We start from the raw sequence: 20,415 nt of genomic DNA, 5'->3' as shown, positions 1-20,415 counted from the left end.
CTGTCCACATACTCGGGGCAGTGGTGCTGCCTACTATGCCCTTTATTAGCCCACATACTTCCAACAGGATGTGGGAGATCCAGATTCAAATGTTCTCTGTCTGACTCAGAACTGGGATTTGATGCCTAGTCCCACACATCCCAAGGGACCGACCTGACCACCAAGGTATTTGGAGATGAGGTTCTCCAAGTATCTCTGTTTTTAAATACTGAAGAATTTTTTTGAAAAAGGATTGAACAATGTGTCTCCTTAGCAAGAGCTGTAACCACCAAGATATTGAGCCACTCACATCTTCTTTTTACTCCAATGCATTTTCTCTGTATACTAGATTCATCAGAAAAAAAAGTAAATTTCATTTTCTTGTTTTGCTGAACATGAGTTCTGGCTCAAATCCTAAAAACTTTGGCACTGCTCATTTACTCAGTAGTTTCCTTGAGTTCACTTGCTTGTGATGGAGGTGAGCAAGCACAGGCTGCATTAAACCATAGCATGGCAGAATTCTCTGTGAGGATTTGACAAGACTGACAGCAGATCAGAAAATACCAGGTATATTCTCCCTGTTTTTGCATATACAAAGCCACCCTACACACAACAGTATGGATCCATGAAGGCCTTTACCCAGGGCCTTGCTTGCCTGGCTCAACAGGAACTCATCTCTCTGGCTTAAAACAGGTCTGCAAACTATTAACAAAAATCCCACTTTTCACTTTTATTAACAAGTCAATTTTATACCATAATTTCATCTCTGAAGGCTGAAGGGCAAGGTAGGGAAGTTCTCTTTGAGCACAAAGGGACACATTTTTAAAGCAGACCAGTGCAATAAAAAGTGCATAAGGCACTGATGCATAAAGATGTGGGTGCATAACTTAGAAGACAAATTGAAAATACATCCTACAAGGTATACAGGGTCCTACTACATAATCAAGAGATAAAAAAATGCCTTAGTTAAAATGTTTTATTAAACCTATTCTGCATTCATTCCACATAGGAATCTCCATAGCAGGATGTCCCTTCTCCTGAAGTTCCACCTTTACCTGGGAATTCCCCATCCCCATACTGGATGAGTATAACTGTAATGGTGCCCTCTGCTTTCTGATTCCCAGGCTGAGAGCCTCTGCTTCATTATATTGTAATTTCACAGTCCATGGATTTGTGAACAAAATTTTGCTACTTACCGGCTTGGCCTTGTGAGCGATGCTCCTACTCCAGAGTCTCTCCTGTCCCTAACACCAGTGGCTTCGGATTCATTCAGGGATGTTCCATCTCTGTCCATGTCACTTGGTGTGGTCCGGCCATCAGAGACAGAGTTTCCCTCAAAATCAAGAGTGATCTGTGTAGGCGACTGGAATGGCAACGACGGAGATTCCCTGACTGACACATCATCAACTGGCAGACCCGGCAACACTTTCTTGGACCAGCCATCTACCACCTCCTGAAGCCCATTGACATGTTGCAAAATGTCATCTAAACGAGGAAAAAGGACATCTTTCTCTAAGTCCAGGAGGTCCCCAGTACTAGCATACAAGTGGGAACCTGGCACATTGTCATAAATACTAATTCTGCTCTCTTTAGGACAGCAAGCCATCAGTCCGGACTCTTTTGGAGTAGAGCAGTTCTGCTTTCCCAAAGAGATGCTGCCTGTCCTCCAGTTTACACTGTTAGTGTTGTCTGTAGGTGAGAGGCTTTCAATAGAAAGTGCCTTTGGGAAGGTCCCTGGTTTGTGATCCTTCGGAATATGCACAACCAAGTTCTCTTGGGAATGAAATTCATTTTTGAGGTTTTGGTCCACAACTTGCCGTAAGGCCGTTCCTGCCAGAACATCTAAGTCCTCCAGGTACATCCCACCTCTCTTGTTTGCTTCATGGCATTTGCGTTCCTTCAAACACGGTGTGCTCACCCCACTGCTGCTGTTTTCAGACTGACTGCTTTCACTGCTGGATTTGGCAGAAAAGGAAAGTCCTCTTTTAACTGAATCTTGTCCTAAGTTGTGGAGATCTCCATTGACTATCTGTACACAGTGCATGTCTTTCAAGGATTTTGGCTCAAACTGGAGAACTGGCCCACTTATCTCTAAAGGACCTGTTCTTCCTGAGCCTTTTAGTTTTCCATGCATGCCTTTTGCTTTTAGTGTCTCCATGCGTTTTAGAAAGGTTTTTGCTCTGGTTTGTGTTGGTTTTTCATTCTTCAGGTTGTCCTTGGGGAACAGGGCAGTGTTTATTGCAGTGGAGTCCTGCAGCAGTGTGCTTTCCACATCATGATGGCTAGAGCAGTCGCAGGTCTCCCTGGCAGCGCTGCTGATGCCAGATTGACTCCTGTTGTCACTTCCTCCACTGCTTTCGCTGTGAATAGATGAGACCTCAGGTTCACTCAGATCCGTAAGGACGCTCTCACTGCTTGTTGTATTTTTCATTTTAATGTCCCCAGAAGATCCATGTCTGTCTGATCGGTGAAGCAAAGCATCAATGTCGTCCACGCGAGACCACCGTCTGCTGGTTCTTTGGAAAGTCCATTTATTACTGATAGCACAGAGATCTTCTTCATCTGAATCTTCACTCTGGAAAAAAGCAAGTGGCACATATTAAAAGCAGATGCTTTAACTTGTTATTTGAATTAATGTCATTGTGGTGGTCCATGTGAGCAACAGATGGCAAAGTCTCTCTGCACCCAGTTTATGACAGACTGGTCATCGGTCCTTTTATAACACCCTTTTTCATTTGATTGTAAAGACTGTGAACATCTTAACAAGAAAGGAATAAAAGCCTGCTCCATGTTAGGAGTCCCACTGATACCTCTTGGCTTCTGTGGGTTGTCTGTGCACTGAATTGTGTAGGACTGATGCCCATAGTGACTGTGTAGAAAAAAAAATGTTTTGAAAGGTCCAGGTAGAGAGATCCTGACTGCAGGGATGGTGTTAAGATATACACAGTAAAGACGGGGAAATAGGTGGATACTACAGCAATGTGAGCTATTTAAAAAACCAAGACAGCAAATATCTGGTGCTGCACATAGTTTTGCAGTGAGAACTAAATAAACGTCTATAAACTTCACAGACCAGATACATCTAAAATGATTTATGTTTCAGGAACATAACTACAGATAATAGCCGCAATGCTTAAAGAACAATAAAAAAGTACTATTTGGCAGTGTTGCTTAGGGTGGTCTGAGCACAGGCAAAGGAAGGCAGACAATGCAGCTATGGGCATGTGGGCAGGAGGAGCAGCCAGGCTCAGGCCTGGATGAGGCAGCTTCTGCAGTTGAGGTGACCTTTCCTACAGTGGCAACCATTGCCTTCATGGCCTTGGTGCCATCAGAGGTACCCCAAACTTGATCTGAAGCCTGCCCCACTGTCTCTGGCTTCCTCCAACCTCTCCTGAGGCAGCATCAGCCCCATAGCTTTTCCTGGTCTCATCCCTCAGCCTGGCGTACACAGAGCTGTGCTTATGTTTAGGCAGCTCCAGGAGCTACTCTGCAATGCAGAGAACATGTGCCTTGGAAAAAAATTTGAATAAAAAATCTCTCCCTATGACATTTTTCTCATCTGTTTCCTCAAACAAAAAATATACATCTTCAGCATGAAGCATGCAGTCGGTACTGAACTTCTGTGTTCTCTAAGGATGCAAAGCCCACAGTTGCTAATGAGTATCCTTCCCCTGACTTTGAACTGGGTTTATACTGCATTATTCTTGTACATGTGTTTTAAAGCAGAGCAAACTAACTAACTTCACCTACATGACATCCAAACAGCTCTTCACATTCTTGGAAGCAGTATGAAGGCAGTAAAATATGACAGGCTGTCAGACTAAAATGAGGTGCTAAACCAGAAAGACTATTTTGGGACTGGAAAAATTCTCATTTTAAAAGTCTAATACTAGAAGTATTTTTATAGGACGTTTCAATGGTAAAGTTCTCTCCGATCTCTGATTAGATCTCTTCTGGCCTCTCTAATTGAAAAATGCAAACCAAATTTTACAAGAACACCCGAAACCTTAAATAATGTGAAACCTCAAAAGCTGCAGATTTGGATCAGTAGTGTGCCAGGTCTCAGTGATGCCATAAGCTTTTGCCAGTTTATCACTTCAAGTCAGTCAGATGTTTTAGATCATATCCAAACCATAAAAGAAAATATAGCTATGAAATTTTGGGTTTAGTCATTCCTTTTTCATCTGTTAACACTGAGGTGTGCAGTGCTCCTGCAGCTGATGTTAGTTCACAGGAATGAACAGATCTTAGTTCTGTGGCTAGTTAGACAGAAAAATTAAGCAACTAGTGAAGTATGAGGAAAAGGGATAGAAAAGGCTAATACTGGTTTGGCCAGTTTGTCCGCAGGGAAGAAATCAGACAACTCTACCTTTGTTTTAGCTCCACAGCTTTCTGTATGCATATACTGACCAAAGGACTGCACAGCCTCAGGCACTTAAAAATCCATTTATTGTGGTCTTAGTAGTGCCACAAAGTGGATATTTTAAAAACCACAAGGGCATGTACTTTTAAATACTTAGTAGTAGTAATTATATCTACAAAGCATACCACTGCTGGAGCATTGATGGCACCAGCCAATAGGATAAAAATATTTTTTAAAATTTGTTGTACTTCCCAATATGCCAAAGGGACCTTAAAGAAGATTCTTGGCTGACACAAATCCCTGTAGCTGCACTGACATTACTGTATGAACTGACAGGATTTAGCCTGTATTTTCCTACAAGCTGGAGCTGATTAAACTAGCCTAAATGGTAGAGATGTTGCAAGAAACACCAAGAAGAGAGCATAGAGCAGGAGACAGAAATAAACATAAATTCAGTGGCAAATATACTTTAAATCAAAAGGTTTGAGGGTTGTTTTTTTTCTCTTGAGAAAGCAGAGATGAACAGAAACAAATACTGATAGTAAACAAGTTTTGCCTCTAACCACAACAAAGACAGGATGACATTCTTCTCAAGAACCACTTAGAAAATACAGAGGATTTTTGGTGATAAAATTTGCAGCTCAATTAAGTAAAGGCTTATTTTTGGGGCTTTTTAATCGGTAAAGAAACATGTTTGTGTTTCATCAGAAGCAAAATCAGACAAATATGAAATATCTGCATGCCGAAATACTGCCATGGTGACTCACTACAAATTCAGCTGCACTGTGAGTCCTGTCACATATTGTGCTTTTCTTTTGATGGAATCAGTAGAAATTCTGGAAGCCATGAACATCCTGAATGACCCACTGTTCTTGTCAGATATCTGAATGCCCTGACAAACGAAACCGTCCAAAAAAAAATGTTGAGAGCACTTAGCCAAACCACATGTCACCAGCTATGGGGATAGTGGATCAAGAGAAGGTCTGAAAGGAATGATTCATCTGATACAGGCGGAGCAGACATTTTGGAGCAGTGACTGTATACTTCTACTGACCTAAGGTGAAATCAAGTGCATGGCTTTGGAGCATATTCAAAAGTCCAGTTAATACCATTATGTTTGGGAAGATGAGAAGAGTCAAGTTTCTTTAGGAGTGACTGGTAACATTTGCCAAAGAGAAAGAGGTTTTGATTCACAGATTTGTCACAGTTGATTTAAAATAGTACAGCTTTTTGACTAAGGGTGTACTTGCCTGAGATACAGAGGGATGCTAACAAAAGGCAAAAAGTGGGTTTATTTGCAGTGGAATTCTGCCACATTTTTCCAGCTGGGGGCAGGAATTCTCATAAATCGACAGCTGCAGAAGGCAGTTAATCCAAAGGCTAATCTCTGTCTGTCCAAATTGCTTATGGACATATTTGCAACACATACATGAGGATTTCTGTATGCATCTCAGTGAAGCCAAGGAGAAGACAGCAGCCCACAGTGGGAATGGTTTGGGTGGGAGAGTGGGCAGTGGGGAACATTCATGCTGTGCTGGCTTGCACAGTAACCTTGCCTGGCAGCTTGCTTTGCCATATTTTGATGAATCACTCAAGCAGCTGTGCTAGTCCTGTGCAAACCCGTTATCCTCAAGCTCCAAAGCAAGCTGATTTTGCATTTCATTGTTCAGATCACCATAGAGACTATTAGGAAAGGCAGTATCTACAGCAAAAGATTTATTTGGTTCAGTGTGCAATTTCAGACCCAATTTCTGGCTTTTACACTTGCATTTACATTTCCTTCTGTCAGCAGGCTCTCCTTCCTCTTCTTCTTTTACCCACATTCTCATCTACTTTCAGTTGCTCTGTATTTGTGGACTGAAGTCTCCTTCAACCCCTCTTTCTCTATATTTTTCTGTGCTCTGCTTCTCCATGGCCTCATGCAGGTATGGACCCAACTAGCTTCTATCCCCCTGAAAGAGTACCAAGTACAGTAATCTCTCTTCCATCATAAATCAATGGTCATCTGCAAGGAGTGCAGCTGAGGGCTCCAATTCATTCTGAACAGGGAGGAGTGGCAGCAAAAAATTAATAAAAACAAAGTTAACAAAAAAATCCTCAGTTTTTAACATAACACAATCAAACACAGAAGCAAGCAAGCAAGCATACAAACCTCACATCAAACCTAAAACACTTGTTAAAGAGAAGAAAGGACAGGAATGTAAACAAATTTTCCAGGAGACAATCAGGGTTCATGAATACGTTACTATTTTGTAATTCTGTCTCTTGTGCAGCTCCAGTACCTGTGTTTGAACATAACTACATGAGCTAGTGAACACAAACCAGACACCTTTCCAAGCAGGTCAACACACAATTGAGTTAGTTTTTCTTGGAGGACCTCAGCCTCTTCCTATAGCATCTGCCTGCCCAAGACATAAAGTTCTTGTGTAGTCAGGGGATTTTACTAATCTTTTCTAAGGTATGATGTAGGTGTTTGATCTGGAAAGTGCTAGCACTTACGAAAGACAAGAAAAACCCAAGACAAGAAAAACTCATGATGCAGTGAAGTCCCTGCAGCTCCAGTGAATGGACAAAATACAAGCCAAAGAGGCTAGTATATAGAGGAACAAATGGGCATATGCCAAAGGCAGCATATCCAGACATTAAAACCATTTTCTATTCAAGTTCCCTCAAAGACTGAGTAGAGTATGACTGGATTGAATTTGCAAAGACACCAAAAATGCAGCCCTCAGAGGAAGTTGTTAAAAGGCACTAGAAAAACACTCTACAAAGCAAGAACAGAGTTGACAACTACCACTGTACACCACTGAAGGGCTTGGGGGAAATTTGCGACCAGAAAACCAAACGTTCAACAGTTAATGCTGGACATGTTACAAAACTCTCAAAATCAACAGGCAGTTTCTCCAGTCCTTGCTGAAACCCTTTAAGCTCAAATAACTCCCATGTTACACAGGAACTTCTAAGGATGACAGAGTTTATTTTCATATTCTTAACTGGGAAGAAGTCAGTACAAGAAATAAAGAAAAGCTATTATTTTCATCTGAGCATTCAATTTTTTTCTGAGCAGGATTTTCCATTATGTATTCACACGGCATTGACAAACAAGCCACTCTAACGAAACTGCACTGTCTTTTCACCCACTAACTTGAATTGCATGCATGTAGAGTTCAAGTACTGTGTGGACCTTTTTAATACACATAGTATTATTCCTGCTATATTAGTCACAGTTTCTATTTTATTTATAATTTCAAGATTCAGCAATTCACATTATCATGCATCCAGATAATGCTGACACACGTGTTCAAAGTCAAATATACTTAACTTACTTTTAAGAACATTGCTGACTTCAAGGCTAAATCAGGGCAGTCACATTTCATGACATTTCCTTACCTTTTTTCTTAGGAAGTTCACATCGAGTTTCATTGAGGCGCACTTGTTCAGTGTGTTCAGTCGTCTACAGTGCAAAGAAAATTCAAATGATTAGCACTCTCTGATTACAGGGCCTTACTTTTTGCAAGTTCAAAACCTTTTCTCTTATCTGACTGTAGGGTGCCAACTGCATACAATACGCTTCAGAAATGATACTGGTCATATATTCCAGCTATAAGACCACTGCATTAAAAGGGAATCTTACTGTCACTTTAACTGATAGCCAGATTTTATAGATTGCTTTTTAACTCATAGACATTTACATACCTAGCACAGGAAACAAATACCTCTGTTGGCTGGAAAAAGGACAAGGAAGTGAGTTGCCATATGCAGGACTGTAATATAATTGGTCTAAACTGTGGATTTCAAAGCAGTGAAAGACCAAAGAAAAAAAAAAAACAACGATGCAGTTCCTCACTTTCTGCAGTTGGCATCTCCTTTAAAAAGCTGACATCAAGAACTTATAGCAGTTACTTAAATGTTTCTCTAAACCCAATAGTTTCTTTCCCATATCTGTGGAACTTAGAGACAGGTTAACACACCCAACATGTAACAAATCTAACATCTTTAAATAAATATTTTTAGTTATTTTTGACCACGTTCATACTGCTGTTACCAGCATCTCTGGAAGGCATCTGCTTCTTAAACCCAAAGCTATCCTGTGATAACAGTGGGTTGAAATGACAATCTCTCTGTGTGAGTGTGCCCATGTGCAAGGACAGACAGAGGACAAGAAAACATGCTCTTTCAATAGAGAACCTACCATGCTAATGATAATGGATTTGGGTTTTTTTAATAATTAAAGATCTTGATCCATGAAACTACCCAAATTCTAAAAGCAGAGGCTCAGAGTTAAATATGTTCAACTTTGAAAATTTTCCAGATCTAGGACTGAATTTCAAAATTAAGCAAGGCAGAGTGAGAGATCCATGTGCCCACAACACTCTTCTGTAAACTGCCTGCATCTCCTGTGTCTTTATAGCAAGACCTGCTACTGTTGCTTTTGGGTCTCAAGACAAGACCGCAAATCTCCAGAACTGATAACATATGAAATATATGTGATAAGTTACTAGGACACGTGAAAAAAGTATCACATCAGTAATATAATCTCTCACACAATATATGAACATTATGAAAGTAACATATTCCTGCCCAGAACTTCTAATATTAAAAATCCTTTCAAATTGCCACCACTAACAAAGAAAAAGCCCATCCAATGTTGATCTTCCTTTAAAAAAAAATCCCTCACAAAAAACCATCTTCTTATTTGTAGATCAAATACTACTCCCTAATTCAAGCCAATAAATCTGTTATGCCATATCAGAAAAGTCCTGTGCTCACAGTATTAATTTGAGTATAATGCATTCATAAGCACACGCTGCATGCATGATAGCAATGTTCTTGAAATAAATTTCAGGGTATGGGGTTCTGTAGTTATATCTTCAGCCTTCTGCCCAGAAATCTTCTTCATCTATTATTGCAAAACTTCTCTTTTACCCAAGCATGGAATTTCTCAACCCAAAGTGGCATTTTCTTGGGCCCCTGGGTCTGAAAAATGTTCAGTGCTTCTTTTGAGAACAAAATGTTTAAATTTCCTTATCAGTATCAATTCCAAACATATAGAGGCAGAGACAGATTTTCAAAGGACTCCAGCCCAACTTTCTATCCCTGGGGACAGCTTCCTCTGAGCAGTGAACCGGAGGCTAATAGTGGACTCCCTGCACCTCTTCATTAGCTAGCCTGTGCTGAAGGGACAAGTCTGTAGCCACATTTCCACACTGACATGCCACTGTGTGCTGCTTAAGTACTTGTAGCTGTATGCATGAATCAAGTTGCTGCTGTGCCCTCAGACCTTAACGTGGCGAGTGGGGAATGACTCCTTGCTTCCTTGACCTAAATGTGTCCTGCAAGGCTGACCAGGAGACAGACATCAGCTAAATTCATGCCCAGAGGCTCAGAAACTCTGAGAAACCATTGTCTCCCCTCCAGCTGCTCATCAACACTGAAAACCAAGCCATCAACTGTACCTCCCTTGCGTTCATGATAACAGGCACTGAAGAAACTCTTCTGAGAAAGAAGGCTTTCTCCACAGCAGCCCTTGGCAGGTGATCTCTGCAACTGCTTCCTCAATAGTTCACAAAAACCCCTCTATACTTATTGCCTATTTGCAGTTGTTAGGGAGAAGATGTAGTAGAAAATATTTTCAATACAGTGACCAGTGCTCCTTCCATTCACTATGGTGTTGCTTGCCTTCCAAAAACTAAGGAGCAAGTCATGCACTTCAGGAGCTGGGAGATGAGGAGGCAACAGCCCATGACATATCCTTCACCATGTATGCACTCAGGTATCTCTGTGCATCTCAGCCCACAGCAGAAAGTGTGATGGCATTTCTATTAAGAGAGGCTGCTTCTGCAGCACAGAAAGGTGCAGAAAAAACACGATCAAACCAATAAGACCATCCAAAGCCATCATTTTTCCACTAATGGCATCCAAAAGAGAGATTGTTTCAACAGAGATTAAGAGGTCATCTCTATAAAAGTGAATATCTTTACTTAAACTAGAGACTTGGGAAGCCACTCTGTTGTCCTGTCTGCTTTCTAATCTGGCTTTGCTACGAATAACTTGCTTCATCAAAAACAAAGCTACTTTTTACTGGGTAACAGGGACTCAACCCCAGGTTTTAAATTCACCCCTCTATGAAACATCGGTACGCTTTCTGGAGCTCTTCCAGTGCTGTGGAAAGATTTGCCAGTGAAATTAGAGAACTAATGATCATATTTGTGAGCTTCTCTGGTACTAACAACTCAAATCAAAGCCAGTCTGTTTCAACTTCTTTTGCCTTGTTGATATGCCAGTGGTGGCAGAAAGCTTTTCTCATCAGTTTAAAGCTGTCAGATGACTGACAGCCAAGTCCTCAGCAAGTCTTTAGAAAAGCAAAAAAACAGAAGTTTCTGGCTAAAAAGGCTGTCAGTGATACCCCAGTTGAACTGAGAGAAGCTCTACACTTTTATGCCACTGCTTAAAAACATGGGAAAAGACTGCCTGTTTGTATTGTTAGCAAAACACAAGGTCTGGACTTGAGAAAAGGAAGGAAAAAAACACATAAAATAAACACAAGAGAGGTGGCTACATAAACCCCAAATAATCTAGGATGCATTTGAATGCTTGTCTGGAAATCTCTGCAGTATTCAGGGGAAGTGTTTCAGTGATGTTAATTTTATCTCCTCTCCAGAACATCACAGGTAAACACTGCCTTGGTGGTTTAACACATCTCTATGGTGAGACATCTGTGTTGGAAAGTGACTCGTGACGCAATTCTTAAAAGACCAGCAGAGATATTCAGGTGCCCAAAGAGATGTTTCTGGTGCTATTTTAGATCCCCTAGAATATCAAGCCTGGCTTCAGCTGCTGTAGGTACCTTGGTCCAGTCAACACATGGAGAAGTCTGGGCTATCTGAGGAGATCTATGACAACCCGGTGCCAAAGATGACAGGTCTTTAGGGCTCTGCATACGATCTCCAGTGCTGTAATTATCATCCCATATGATGGAAGTTCTTCGGAATCAGGAAATCTCTGACTTTTGTATCCTTCATAGCGCTGAGCAGAGTTTACAAATAAATACAAGCTTGTAAGAAGGCAGGATCTGGCCAGCTGGAAAACCTTGTGGGGGATCTGTTGTCCTGCTTGAAGAGCAATCCAAGTAATAGGGAGACAACTCTGAAGTGAGTTGAAGTTCCAGGTGAAACCCTGGAACTGTTCTGCAGCTGCTTCCAAGCAGGTGCTTGGGAATGCAGCCGGGGCACTGGCCAGTCATGCAAGGGGAGGCATCATGGGGAGGGCTAGCATGGACAGCACAGTGTCTCTACTTTAGCAGATCTGCAAATGTCCTTTTGTATGGACTGTGACCAGGAAAACACACCATATGGTTCTGAAAATGCCTCTCTGAGGGAACTACAAGACTATTTCTTTGTTTTATTGTTATTCCTAGCCAAGTTTAGGAGCTGCATACACATGTCCCTATCTGGGTTCTTTTGCTGCTGTGAACTTTGGGAAGAAGACATCCAGCTCCTCACGCTGGACTCTTAAGACCTCACCTAGCTGAGGTCTTAACACAGTATAAGGGTCCTCCCAGTACCACTAGGGCTGGTGTGCAAAGCTTGCACTGGCATGTCCCTGCTCCACCAGTTTTGTGCACGAAGAGAATATATTGGTTTCCAGTGCTATCATGGCTGCCACTGAGGAAGTTACCTTATAGGCCACATGCTCATATTAGGTGAGTGATCTCTCCTGGAAGTCAGTGTGAGCCATTCAGAGCAAGGCTTTCTGTCCTGCAAGTGGAAAGCCAGGCTTATGCCCTAACAGCACCCAGAGCAATATAAACTCGGCAATGGTACTGACTTGTATAACTACCCTTTCAGAATTCCAATGGTAGGATGTCCCATCCCGTACAACAACCTTTGGGTTGTTTGCAAGCTATCTAAGAGACAACAGCTATGGAAGAAAAGGCTGCTGACTGCTTGGCACAGTTTAAATTTTAGAGCTTGGTTTAGGACAATATGCATCAGACCTACATGGTCTTTATGTTCTTAGTCACTGTATTTACATGAATACAAAAAGTACAACATGGCTTGGCTTTCCCTTCTCACTTGCCTATCACAGCGGCCACAAAAGTTCCCAGAGCAGAGTTGGTTACTTGCTATTTTGGAAATGACACAGAGATCCAGCTATAAAATTTTCATGCCCAATTATTATTTTGGCAGGCTGACAGCATTTGCTTGCAGATTGCCTGGCAATTCTCTATTGTTCATTACTCAATAAAATCTGAGTGGAATCTCTTGATAAATACGCTTATAACCCAAAGGCCTCAGATTTGGCTTTTATCCTGCCAAATTTTCAATTATATTGGAAACAGCAGGGATGTTATAATATCTCAAAAAGGTCACTGAAATCCTTTACAACAGGGAGTCTTAGTCTTTCTGACTAAAATACTACCAGCTGCCTTAAAAAAGAAAAGGTTCCTCCTCATTTGTGCCTCCTGTTCTCTTGTATACTGCAATGCCATAAGAAAACTGATTATAAAATGAGATTGAAAGTCTGATTTAAACCCACAAGAACAGAGAAATTCAGTGTTTATGCTATTACAATTCAGAGCTAAAACTGCTCAAACTTATTATCCATTCTGGCATTCCAGCTGTAAAATTATCTTCCAAATAAAAATGAGAAACCCATTTTGTTCAGCAGTATGGGCTGAACGCGCTGTTAATCAGCGTGATAGCTTGGTCATGCATAGCTTTGAGGGCAGTTTTGAATGTTTGAAGAATGGAAGTTTTACTGCCAACCGGGGACCTGTGCATACAGAAATAATAACCAACCTTTTTTTAACTTTCTGTTTCATCAAAGTCCATCACAACCTGCAGCTCTCATATGATATACTGGCATGCGCCTTGTAGTAACATCATCGCAGAGCAAAGCAAGGGTAGAAAACTGGCCACAGTGGTCAGCTGAGCTGTGAAGATTTCCAATACATTGGAAAACTACGAAGATGTTGGTTTGATAGCTAATACAGTGACAAAGCTAGTACGAGGGGGCAGCAGCTGACACTGTTTACTTTTATTGATGAACCTGAATCTTGGTATTTGGTACAATGGCTTTTTGTGGGTCGCTTTCAGCTAAAGGTTTGAAGCTGCTGAGTTACATCAAATTAAATATCTGCAAGCTGAAAACATAACCTGTATATAATACTTGCATTTCTAATCTTATAAGGTGCTATTCCTTTTTTTGGATCTAAACTGTTTAAAAACTCCCAACAAAAATTCAAGTCAACAGGTGTCGTCTTCTGAATAAATTACAGAAAAAGTTACTAGACAGTCATAAACCCCTTTATCTTTAAATAAAATAGTTTGGAAATATCTGTGTCTATGCTTTTCTCTATAGGTGTCAGCAATATCACTTGATTTAGGCTAATGTAAAGCATTTTGTCACAACTGCATCTATGCAGCTGCTAGTCAATTTTCCAAAATCTCATATTTTAATAAAAGAGAAAAACCCCCACACCCAACCACTCTCTAGCTGCTCAGCTTATTAAAAAAAATCTCATAAATATATCAACCTGGTGTAACTGTACGTGTATCTGTGAGTCTACAGAGAGGCTGCAGAAACAAGAGATGAGAGCTGTTCCCACTTCTAGCTTTGTAGGTGTTGGATGGCTGGTGACCATGGTAGTACCACCATTACAAATTACTCCAGGGAAGAAAGACTAGGGAGAGTCACAGAGCTATGTAATGACTACACCTCACTGTTTGCTCTCACAAGAAAGGGACAGGAACAGACATCATGCTTGGATTTTTGAATGGTCCTTCAGCTTTGTGGGAAAGGGCAGAGGAGAAGAGATCTCAACCTCCTATCAGTACCACTTTACAGTCCCCAAGCTGTAGCAAGGTATGTCTTCCATCATTCCGGACTGAAGCAGGGGGAGGTACATATGTATGGGAAGGTGGTTTCTTAGGCATGGGCATAGCAATCTTTCTCACCAAGCAGACAGAAGAGAAGTGGATCAAGTCTGCAGTTATTCTGCTCTCTGGCATCTGTGAGAGTAAGCAGTGAAGCATCCAATTATTTCGTACTGATTTGTCTTCAGACACATAGGCTACTACACAGAGAAAGAGAATATTCTGTTCCTCATAACCATAAGAGACAACATGAAAGGCAATAGGTCTCACTTGCAGCAGGGGAATTTTGGGAAAGCAATCTGACAGCTATGCCCAGTAATTACCTGGACCCTCCAGGAAGGAGGGCATAGCCCAGGACGGAGAGATGGACTAGATGAAGTCTCTTCCAGCCCGGTTTTCTGGGATTCTCAGAAACCCTCTCTGCATTCCTCCATCACAGACTCATTAATCCCTGCAATGCACAGTACTATGTGGAACAGCATACCATCTCTGACGACTTTAGCCACAGTTGCAGAAGGGGAAATAGAGTCTTGTCCAATTATCTTGATGTTGGTGTTGTGAAAGTTTCCGTAACATGTAATAAAGGCTGCTTGCTTAAGGACCAGATGCTCCTTTGTCCTTACTTGAAGAGGAGAGGAGCAGAACCCAGCTTGAGCTGAGCACAGGAGAAAAGAGGGGAACAATGCCTCTGCAATGAGGTTTTGCAAAACTGCCACAGAATTGCTGTGTCTTGAGTCCTGGGAGACAGTACTTGAGCAATGCAATACGGTATATTCATCACAGGCAGAGTATAAAAAGCAAGATAAACACCAAACACAGGTCCCCTGGGAGGTGCAAACCAGGGAACAGTTGTAGTAGCTGTAGTACTGGGGGATTCTTGTCCTGCTTCTCTTACTGGTGCCAAAAGAAAGTACCAAGGGAATCACAGCAGCAGGAAAACCACATCTGCTGCCAGAGAAAAGGGCTTGCTGAATTCTATGCAATGAAGTTTCATCTTTTCTGCTGTGCTTGGACATAAGAGTTATTAATGTGTGACTCGAATGTGACTCTCACTTATTCAGGGTTTGCTTGCACTACTGCTAGTTCTTAAAAAGCAGCTGTTTCAAATCCATTGGATTTGGGTCTTCTCAAATCGTGTCATGTTTTCTATGAGTGTAGTGGGTGTCCTACTGCAGGATTTTCCATAAAAGAAATTAATTTAGAATGCTGGCATTATACATATCATCACTTAATTCACCTGGACAAGCAAACATCTCTGCTGCTACTATGCTAACAATGACAAATCAGCTCATGCTTTTAAATTATCAGAAAAGAAACTTTAGGTGTTCTTTACCTGCAAAGAGGTTCTACAAGGTCCTTGTCAAGAAAATCATGATCTTTCTTTACTGCAGCAATGTCAATGGGAAACTGGGAGTCTATAAAAGGAGACACAATATTAAGATGACTGCTTGGTATTCAAATGAAAATACAGTCTACATCTAAATTGCTTTGCATGTGCTTGCTCACTGAAATCTAGTATGACCAATTTCCCTCAGCTCTGGTTCCCTTCCAGCTGTATCTGTGATCCTTTGAGCCACTTTATTTTTTTTCTTCTATTAAAGGTATAGTTGAATGCCTAGTGCACCAGAATGAGAGCAAAATTATTTCATTTTGGCTTAAAAAAAATACTCAATTGTTAGGTGTTCATTCTAGTCCCTTGAACAAATGAATGAGACCCAGGAATTACAAACACAGTTTCTTTATCCACATGAGCAACAAGGTTCTTCATTCCCACCACAGTGACTTAATGAGTTATTTGCTAGACAGACTTTGCCCAAAACCCAGAAATGTTCTGTGCTTTTCGCTTTTCATACAGATCCCAATAACTATTATTTCAGACAGGGGGTTACTCAAATAACAGACAAAAAAAAAAAGCTGAATTATAACCCCCAATATTAGCTAAAAAGCCAGAATAGCGTGCTGGAAGCTGACATTTTTAATGTGAAGTGACACGGCTGCAACGCATTAGTGGGCTCTGTAATGGTGGACTTGTTCCAGTGCTGTGGCTGCCCTCCAGACTGCTCTGCCATGCTTAGGTACCACAGCAGGATGCTGGGATATAGGAACTTCAGCCAGCGTTTTCAGACATTAGTGCTTAACACTGACATAATAGATGCCTGTAGAAAGCACCTTGTTTTCAGAGACGCAGACTGTCTAGAGCACATATTGATTGCATGGGAAATGCTGGAGCCCAGCACAGGTTGTTTTTTGGAGAGAACATCCCTTTGAGTTCAGCAGGCAGCAGGCTCTCCTTTCTCTGGGGGAGTTGGTATCTGAGATACTCTGATCAGAAGGCAGACACAAAAGTACTACTGGCTACCCAGGGACTGCAGTAGTTACATATTTATGTCTGTTTTGGTCTGGCAAGCTTATTAGTCTTAGTTGGATTTAACCGAGCGTGTCTGCGGCCCGTGGAGCCACCTGAGCATCTCTGCATGCTGCTCCTGGTCCCCAGGCACCTGAGCAGCTCATCAGGACCCAGCACCTGAGCCGTGATGGACGTCAGCTGGCCATCAGAAGCCATGGAGATGTCCTTGGCATCATGCTCCCCACCACCCTCAGCCTCACACAAGGGCATGGATGGTGTTCGAGCTGGCTCTCTGCAGGGCTGGCTCTGACCCATGAGGTTTCTTGGCCATCATTCCATGAGTGGAGCCGTGCTGCCTCCAACTCAAGCTGACCCTGGAAGGTGTCCAGAGGTGTTTGGCGGAGCTGTGCTTTGGCTAGTAAGCCCGAGTGGGCTGGAGCTGGCTCTGTGTTCCTGACAGAATATGCAGTTTGGGAAAAACTAGGATCAGCTGCAGTTTCCTTCTCAGCGTTGAGATAGGGAGAGCAGGAAACCCCAGCTCCGCTCCCCAAACCACTCCTGAACACAGCAGCAGCACAATCACTTGCTCTGCCCTTGGGGACTCTGCTTCCCTGGGCACAAACTTTACAGCTAGGAAGGGGACACCAACATTCGCACTGAGTTAGCACTGAAATATCGGCTTTTCTTACTTTGCAAAAATGAAGTGCAGCTCAGATTATTCACTTCTGGTAACTTTGCAGAGTTTTCAATCTTATTTTCAGCAAGATCAAAATCTGCAATAACTTTCAGTGTTTTCATCTTATTTTAGACATGGTTCAGGAAGTTTTAAAAAAATAGACTCATGTTTTTGGATATTTTGTACTTGTTCCTGTTAACCTTTGAGGTTTACACAAACTTTTTTTTTTTTAACTTCACATGGCTTTGAGGGCAAGAATCTTACTTTTCTTCATGCACTGGTATGACTCTAGCAGCTGAGGTTTTGTGAAGCACCCAGCCATGACCATAACTCAGTTAAATGAAGTGTTGGCCGACTCCAAGCTTTCCTGGCAAGGGCTCAGTGCACTTTCGGTACTGTACACAGAGAAAAAACTTACTCTCATAGAATTGAGCATATTGGGGAAATCCAGCTGCACGTAACCAGTCACACGCTTCCTTTGCTTCGATTTCTAAGCAAAAAGAGAAAAGAGAAAAAAGATGACATTTCATTATTTTGAATTAGAAGTTCTTTTAATACAAGTAAATAACAAAGAGACTTGGTAGTATCTATTTGTTGCTTAAAGAACTGTCATCACTCTGAAGTATTTCTTTATAGCATCAGAAGAAAGTCCCTCAAAGAAATCTGCCTGTCTCCGCAGGACCCTGCAGTGCATATAGCCACTTGGTGACTGGGATGAAGTGTTAACCATTTCCTCACAGCAGGAGAAGTTGCTTAGCCAGGTTTGTGGTCCTGGGATCTACCCTCCCCCAAGGGTAAGTTGTTGGTGAGAGGTGAAGATGGAGTAGGGTGAAAATGGGGTGACTGGGAGCATGCACTGCATTTTTTCCTGTTCTGATGTTTCTTGTGGAGGGAAATGCCACATGAAATCCACTGAAAGCTCTGCCAGGAGAACCTCAGTGCAGGTGTCATGATACTGAAGGGAAAGTTACACAGGTAGAATGTGTTTTCATACCTTTAGCCATCTGAACTCCATTATGTGGACTCCCTCCATAGTCTATAGAAAGTCAGTTACTTTCAAAGGCTGATTCATTTCACCTTAGTGTCTGAAATAGGTGGAATAAATCAAATACCGACAATGCTTTTCTCTTGTGACTGCTAATGGAGGAAGAATAAACAGCTAGAGGTATGCCTGCAGAGCTAAATAAAATAGATACAGGCAGTAGCTTCAAGCACTGGACCCCAGACTGCTCAATCTTTAATTTCAATCCACTTCCAGGCCTGTTTTGGACTGTCTCAGTTACCTATTAAGACAAATTTTTTCTTGGGAAGGCCAGTACTAAGCAAGGAGAAGAGGAATCAGTCTGTGTCATCTTGTCCTTGCTTCTCTGCTATTTAGAAGTATAGACATAGCTGATGCTGAACTAGGTTACCCCTTTCAAACAGATTTCACTGGGTAAGATGTATCCTACCACTGTGGAAGAGGTGGGGGAATTATCAGCTGGACAAGAGAATAATTGCTCCTTATTTTGGGGGTGACAGTAGGAAAAGGTGAGCATGAAGGAATGGAAAAAAATCATGTTCAAGTGGGGGACTACTATAGACCTAAAGCTTTTCGTACAGGGGAGGCAGATCTACCCTGTGCAAATACTAAAGAAGCACTAAGTAGATGTCAGGTACACAAATACAGAGGATAAATTTTGAAGTGTCTCCAGCAAAACAGACCTTAAGCACTCCAATGGTTACACACACAGTTATGCCCCCAACCTCTGAAGTGACCAACATGTGTTGGCAGCAGGTACCTCAACTTTTACCAAACTCCATGGGCTCATTTTGGGGAAAGCAGTGTGCTGGGTCCAGTTCTGCCCAGCACCCACACTGCCTGCATGTCCAGCTGCTCCTAGAGCAACCGGAGGAACAACTGAAAATAGAAGCTCATCCACATAAATGGAAAACCTGAGAAACATGGAAAATCTGAGAAACATCTTGCTGTCCTAATCTAGATCAGAATGTACCACTTGAACAGTTTCGGTTTACAAGATCGAAGTCAAATCATGTATCTGCACCTCTTACACTTGGAAAACACAAAGAAACAGAGCGTGCAGATGTTGAATCAACCTGAGTGAACCAGTCAAGGGTTTTGGCACATTTGTGGTTGTAAAATCCAGACAGCCATAATACAAACCCCTAAATATAAAGCAAGCAATGGAACTGGAAAAAGATAATCAGGCTCTGTTGCTCTTCTGCATATTCTGCCTTGCATGCAAAAAAAGTTCAAATTGTAAATCAGTTTTCTGCTAAAATGCATTTTTATAGATAGGAGATGCTGGCATGAACTTTTGCCTATGTAATTCTGTTCAGATCACTCATCATACCCTGAACAACTTTACCCACTGAAGCTCACTGTAAAATTTGCTTTGAACATACTCTGCAGTATGTGACCCACACACCTTTCTGATCCCCTACACAATGAGTCACACCAGCAAATCTTGTAGCAGAAATCAAAATTCAGAATACAATGTCTATGTATCAAAAGCCTGATTTCCCAAAGATGATTAGACAGCCAGTAACAGCTCTGCAATGATCACAATCATTAGCAGTGCTGAAAAGGATTTAGGTCTTAATTTGCTTTGACATTATCTCATGTCAAGGCCAAAAAAAGGAGTAGAAAAGTACATTCAGTTCTTGACACTGCACAAAAGAATAAGCAGCTTTCCTAAAACGTGGCTCTCACTACTGCACATCTGTGTGCTGAAAGCACATCTCTATTATGTTCCAGTTAGCCTATTTCTATTAAATGCCTGGAAAAAAAGACAAATCTTTATACTTTTTCTTTTGCTTAATTCAATCTCATGAAACACAGATGAATCAATCCCACTTCAAAGTGTATTTTACAACTGAGAACAGCTGTATGTACACTCTAGCTTCATCTGGCCTGGAAACCCAACTGACAGAGGCTGTGGGTGATGTAGAATGCTACCATTTAATGCTCTTATATGCTTATCATATTTCAATGTTTTTTTGCAGTTGGCTGCTCAGAGGAGCTCACTGAGGAGTATTACTGCAGCCCAAATGAGATCTAAAAAATCTCAGATTGCAATGGGTGAGTAATAGCGGGGAATAACCAAGAAAGTATTTCTTACTCTTTTCTGGGGTTTAGTTTTTTGTGGTGGTTTTGGTTTGTTTGGTTTTG

The 20,415-nt window shown here is 41.6% G+C and overlaps 1 protein-coding gene across 6 annotated transcripts in view; it reads right to left on the bottom strand.

Annotated features, from left to right (window-relative positions):
* STARD13 (StAR related lipid transfer domain containing 13) overlaps positions 1-20,415 on the bottom strand; it is a 300,545-nt gene that overhangs the window by 21,121 nt on the left and 259,009 nt on the right. For 5 of the 6 annotated variants that reach the window (XM_027677746.1, XM_027677745.1, XM_027677747.1 and 2 more), the window contains 4 exons: positions 17,662-17,733; positions 15,554-15,635; positions 7,733-7,796; positions 1,176-2,554 (listed from right to left, as the gene is read on the bottom strand). In XM_027677746.1, the coding sequence (XP_027533547.1) occupies positions 1,176-2,554; positions 7,733-7,796; positions 15,554-15,635; positions 17,662-17,733 (1,597 nt within the window). The remainder of the gene's footprint in view (positions 1-1,175; positions 2,555-7,732; positions 7,797-15,553; positions 15,636-17,661; positions 17,734-20,415) is intronic. The other variant, XM_027677749.1, reaches the window with a different exon arrangement.

The sequence above is a fragment of the Neopelma chrysocephalum genome, unplaced genomic scaffold (assembly GCF_003984885.1).
Source record: "Neopelma chrysocephalum unplaced genomic scaffold, ASM398488v2 Primary Assembly neopelma1_43, whole genome shotgun sequence".
Classification (NCBI taxonomy): domain Eukaryota; kingdom Metazoa; phylum Chordata; class Aves; order Passeriformes; family Pipridae; genus Neopelma; species Neopelma chrysocephalum.
The sequence above is the reverse complement of the archived record's forward strand: the minus strand, read 5'-3'. Positions and strand labels throughout refer to the sequence as shown.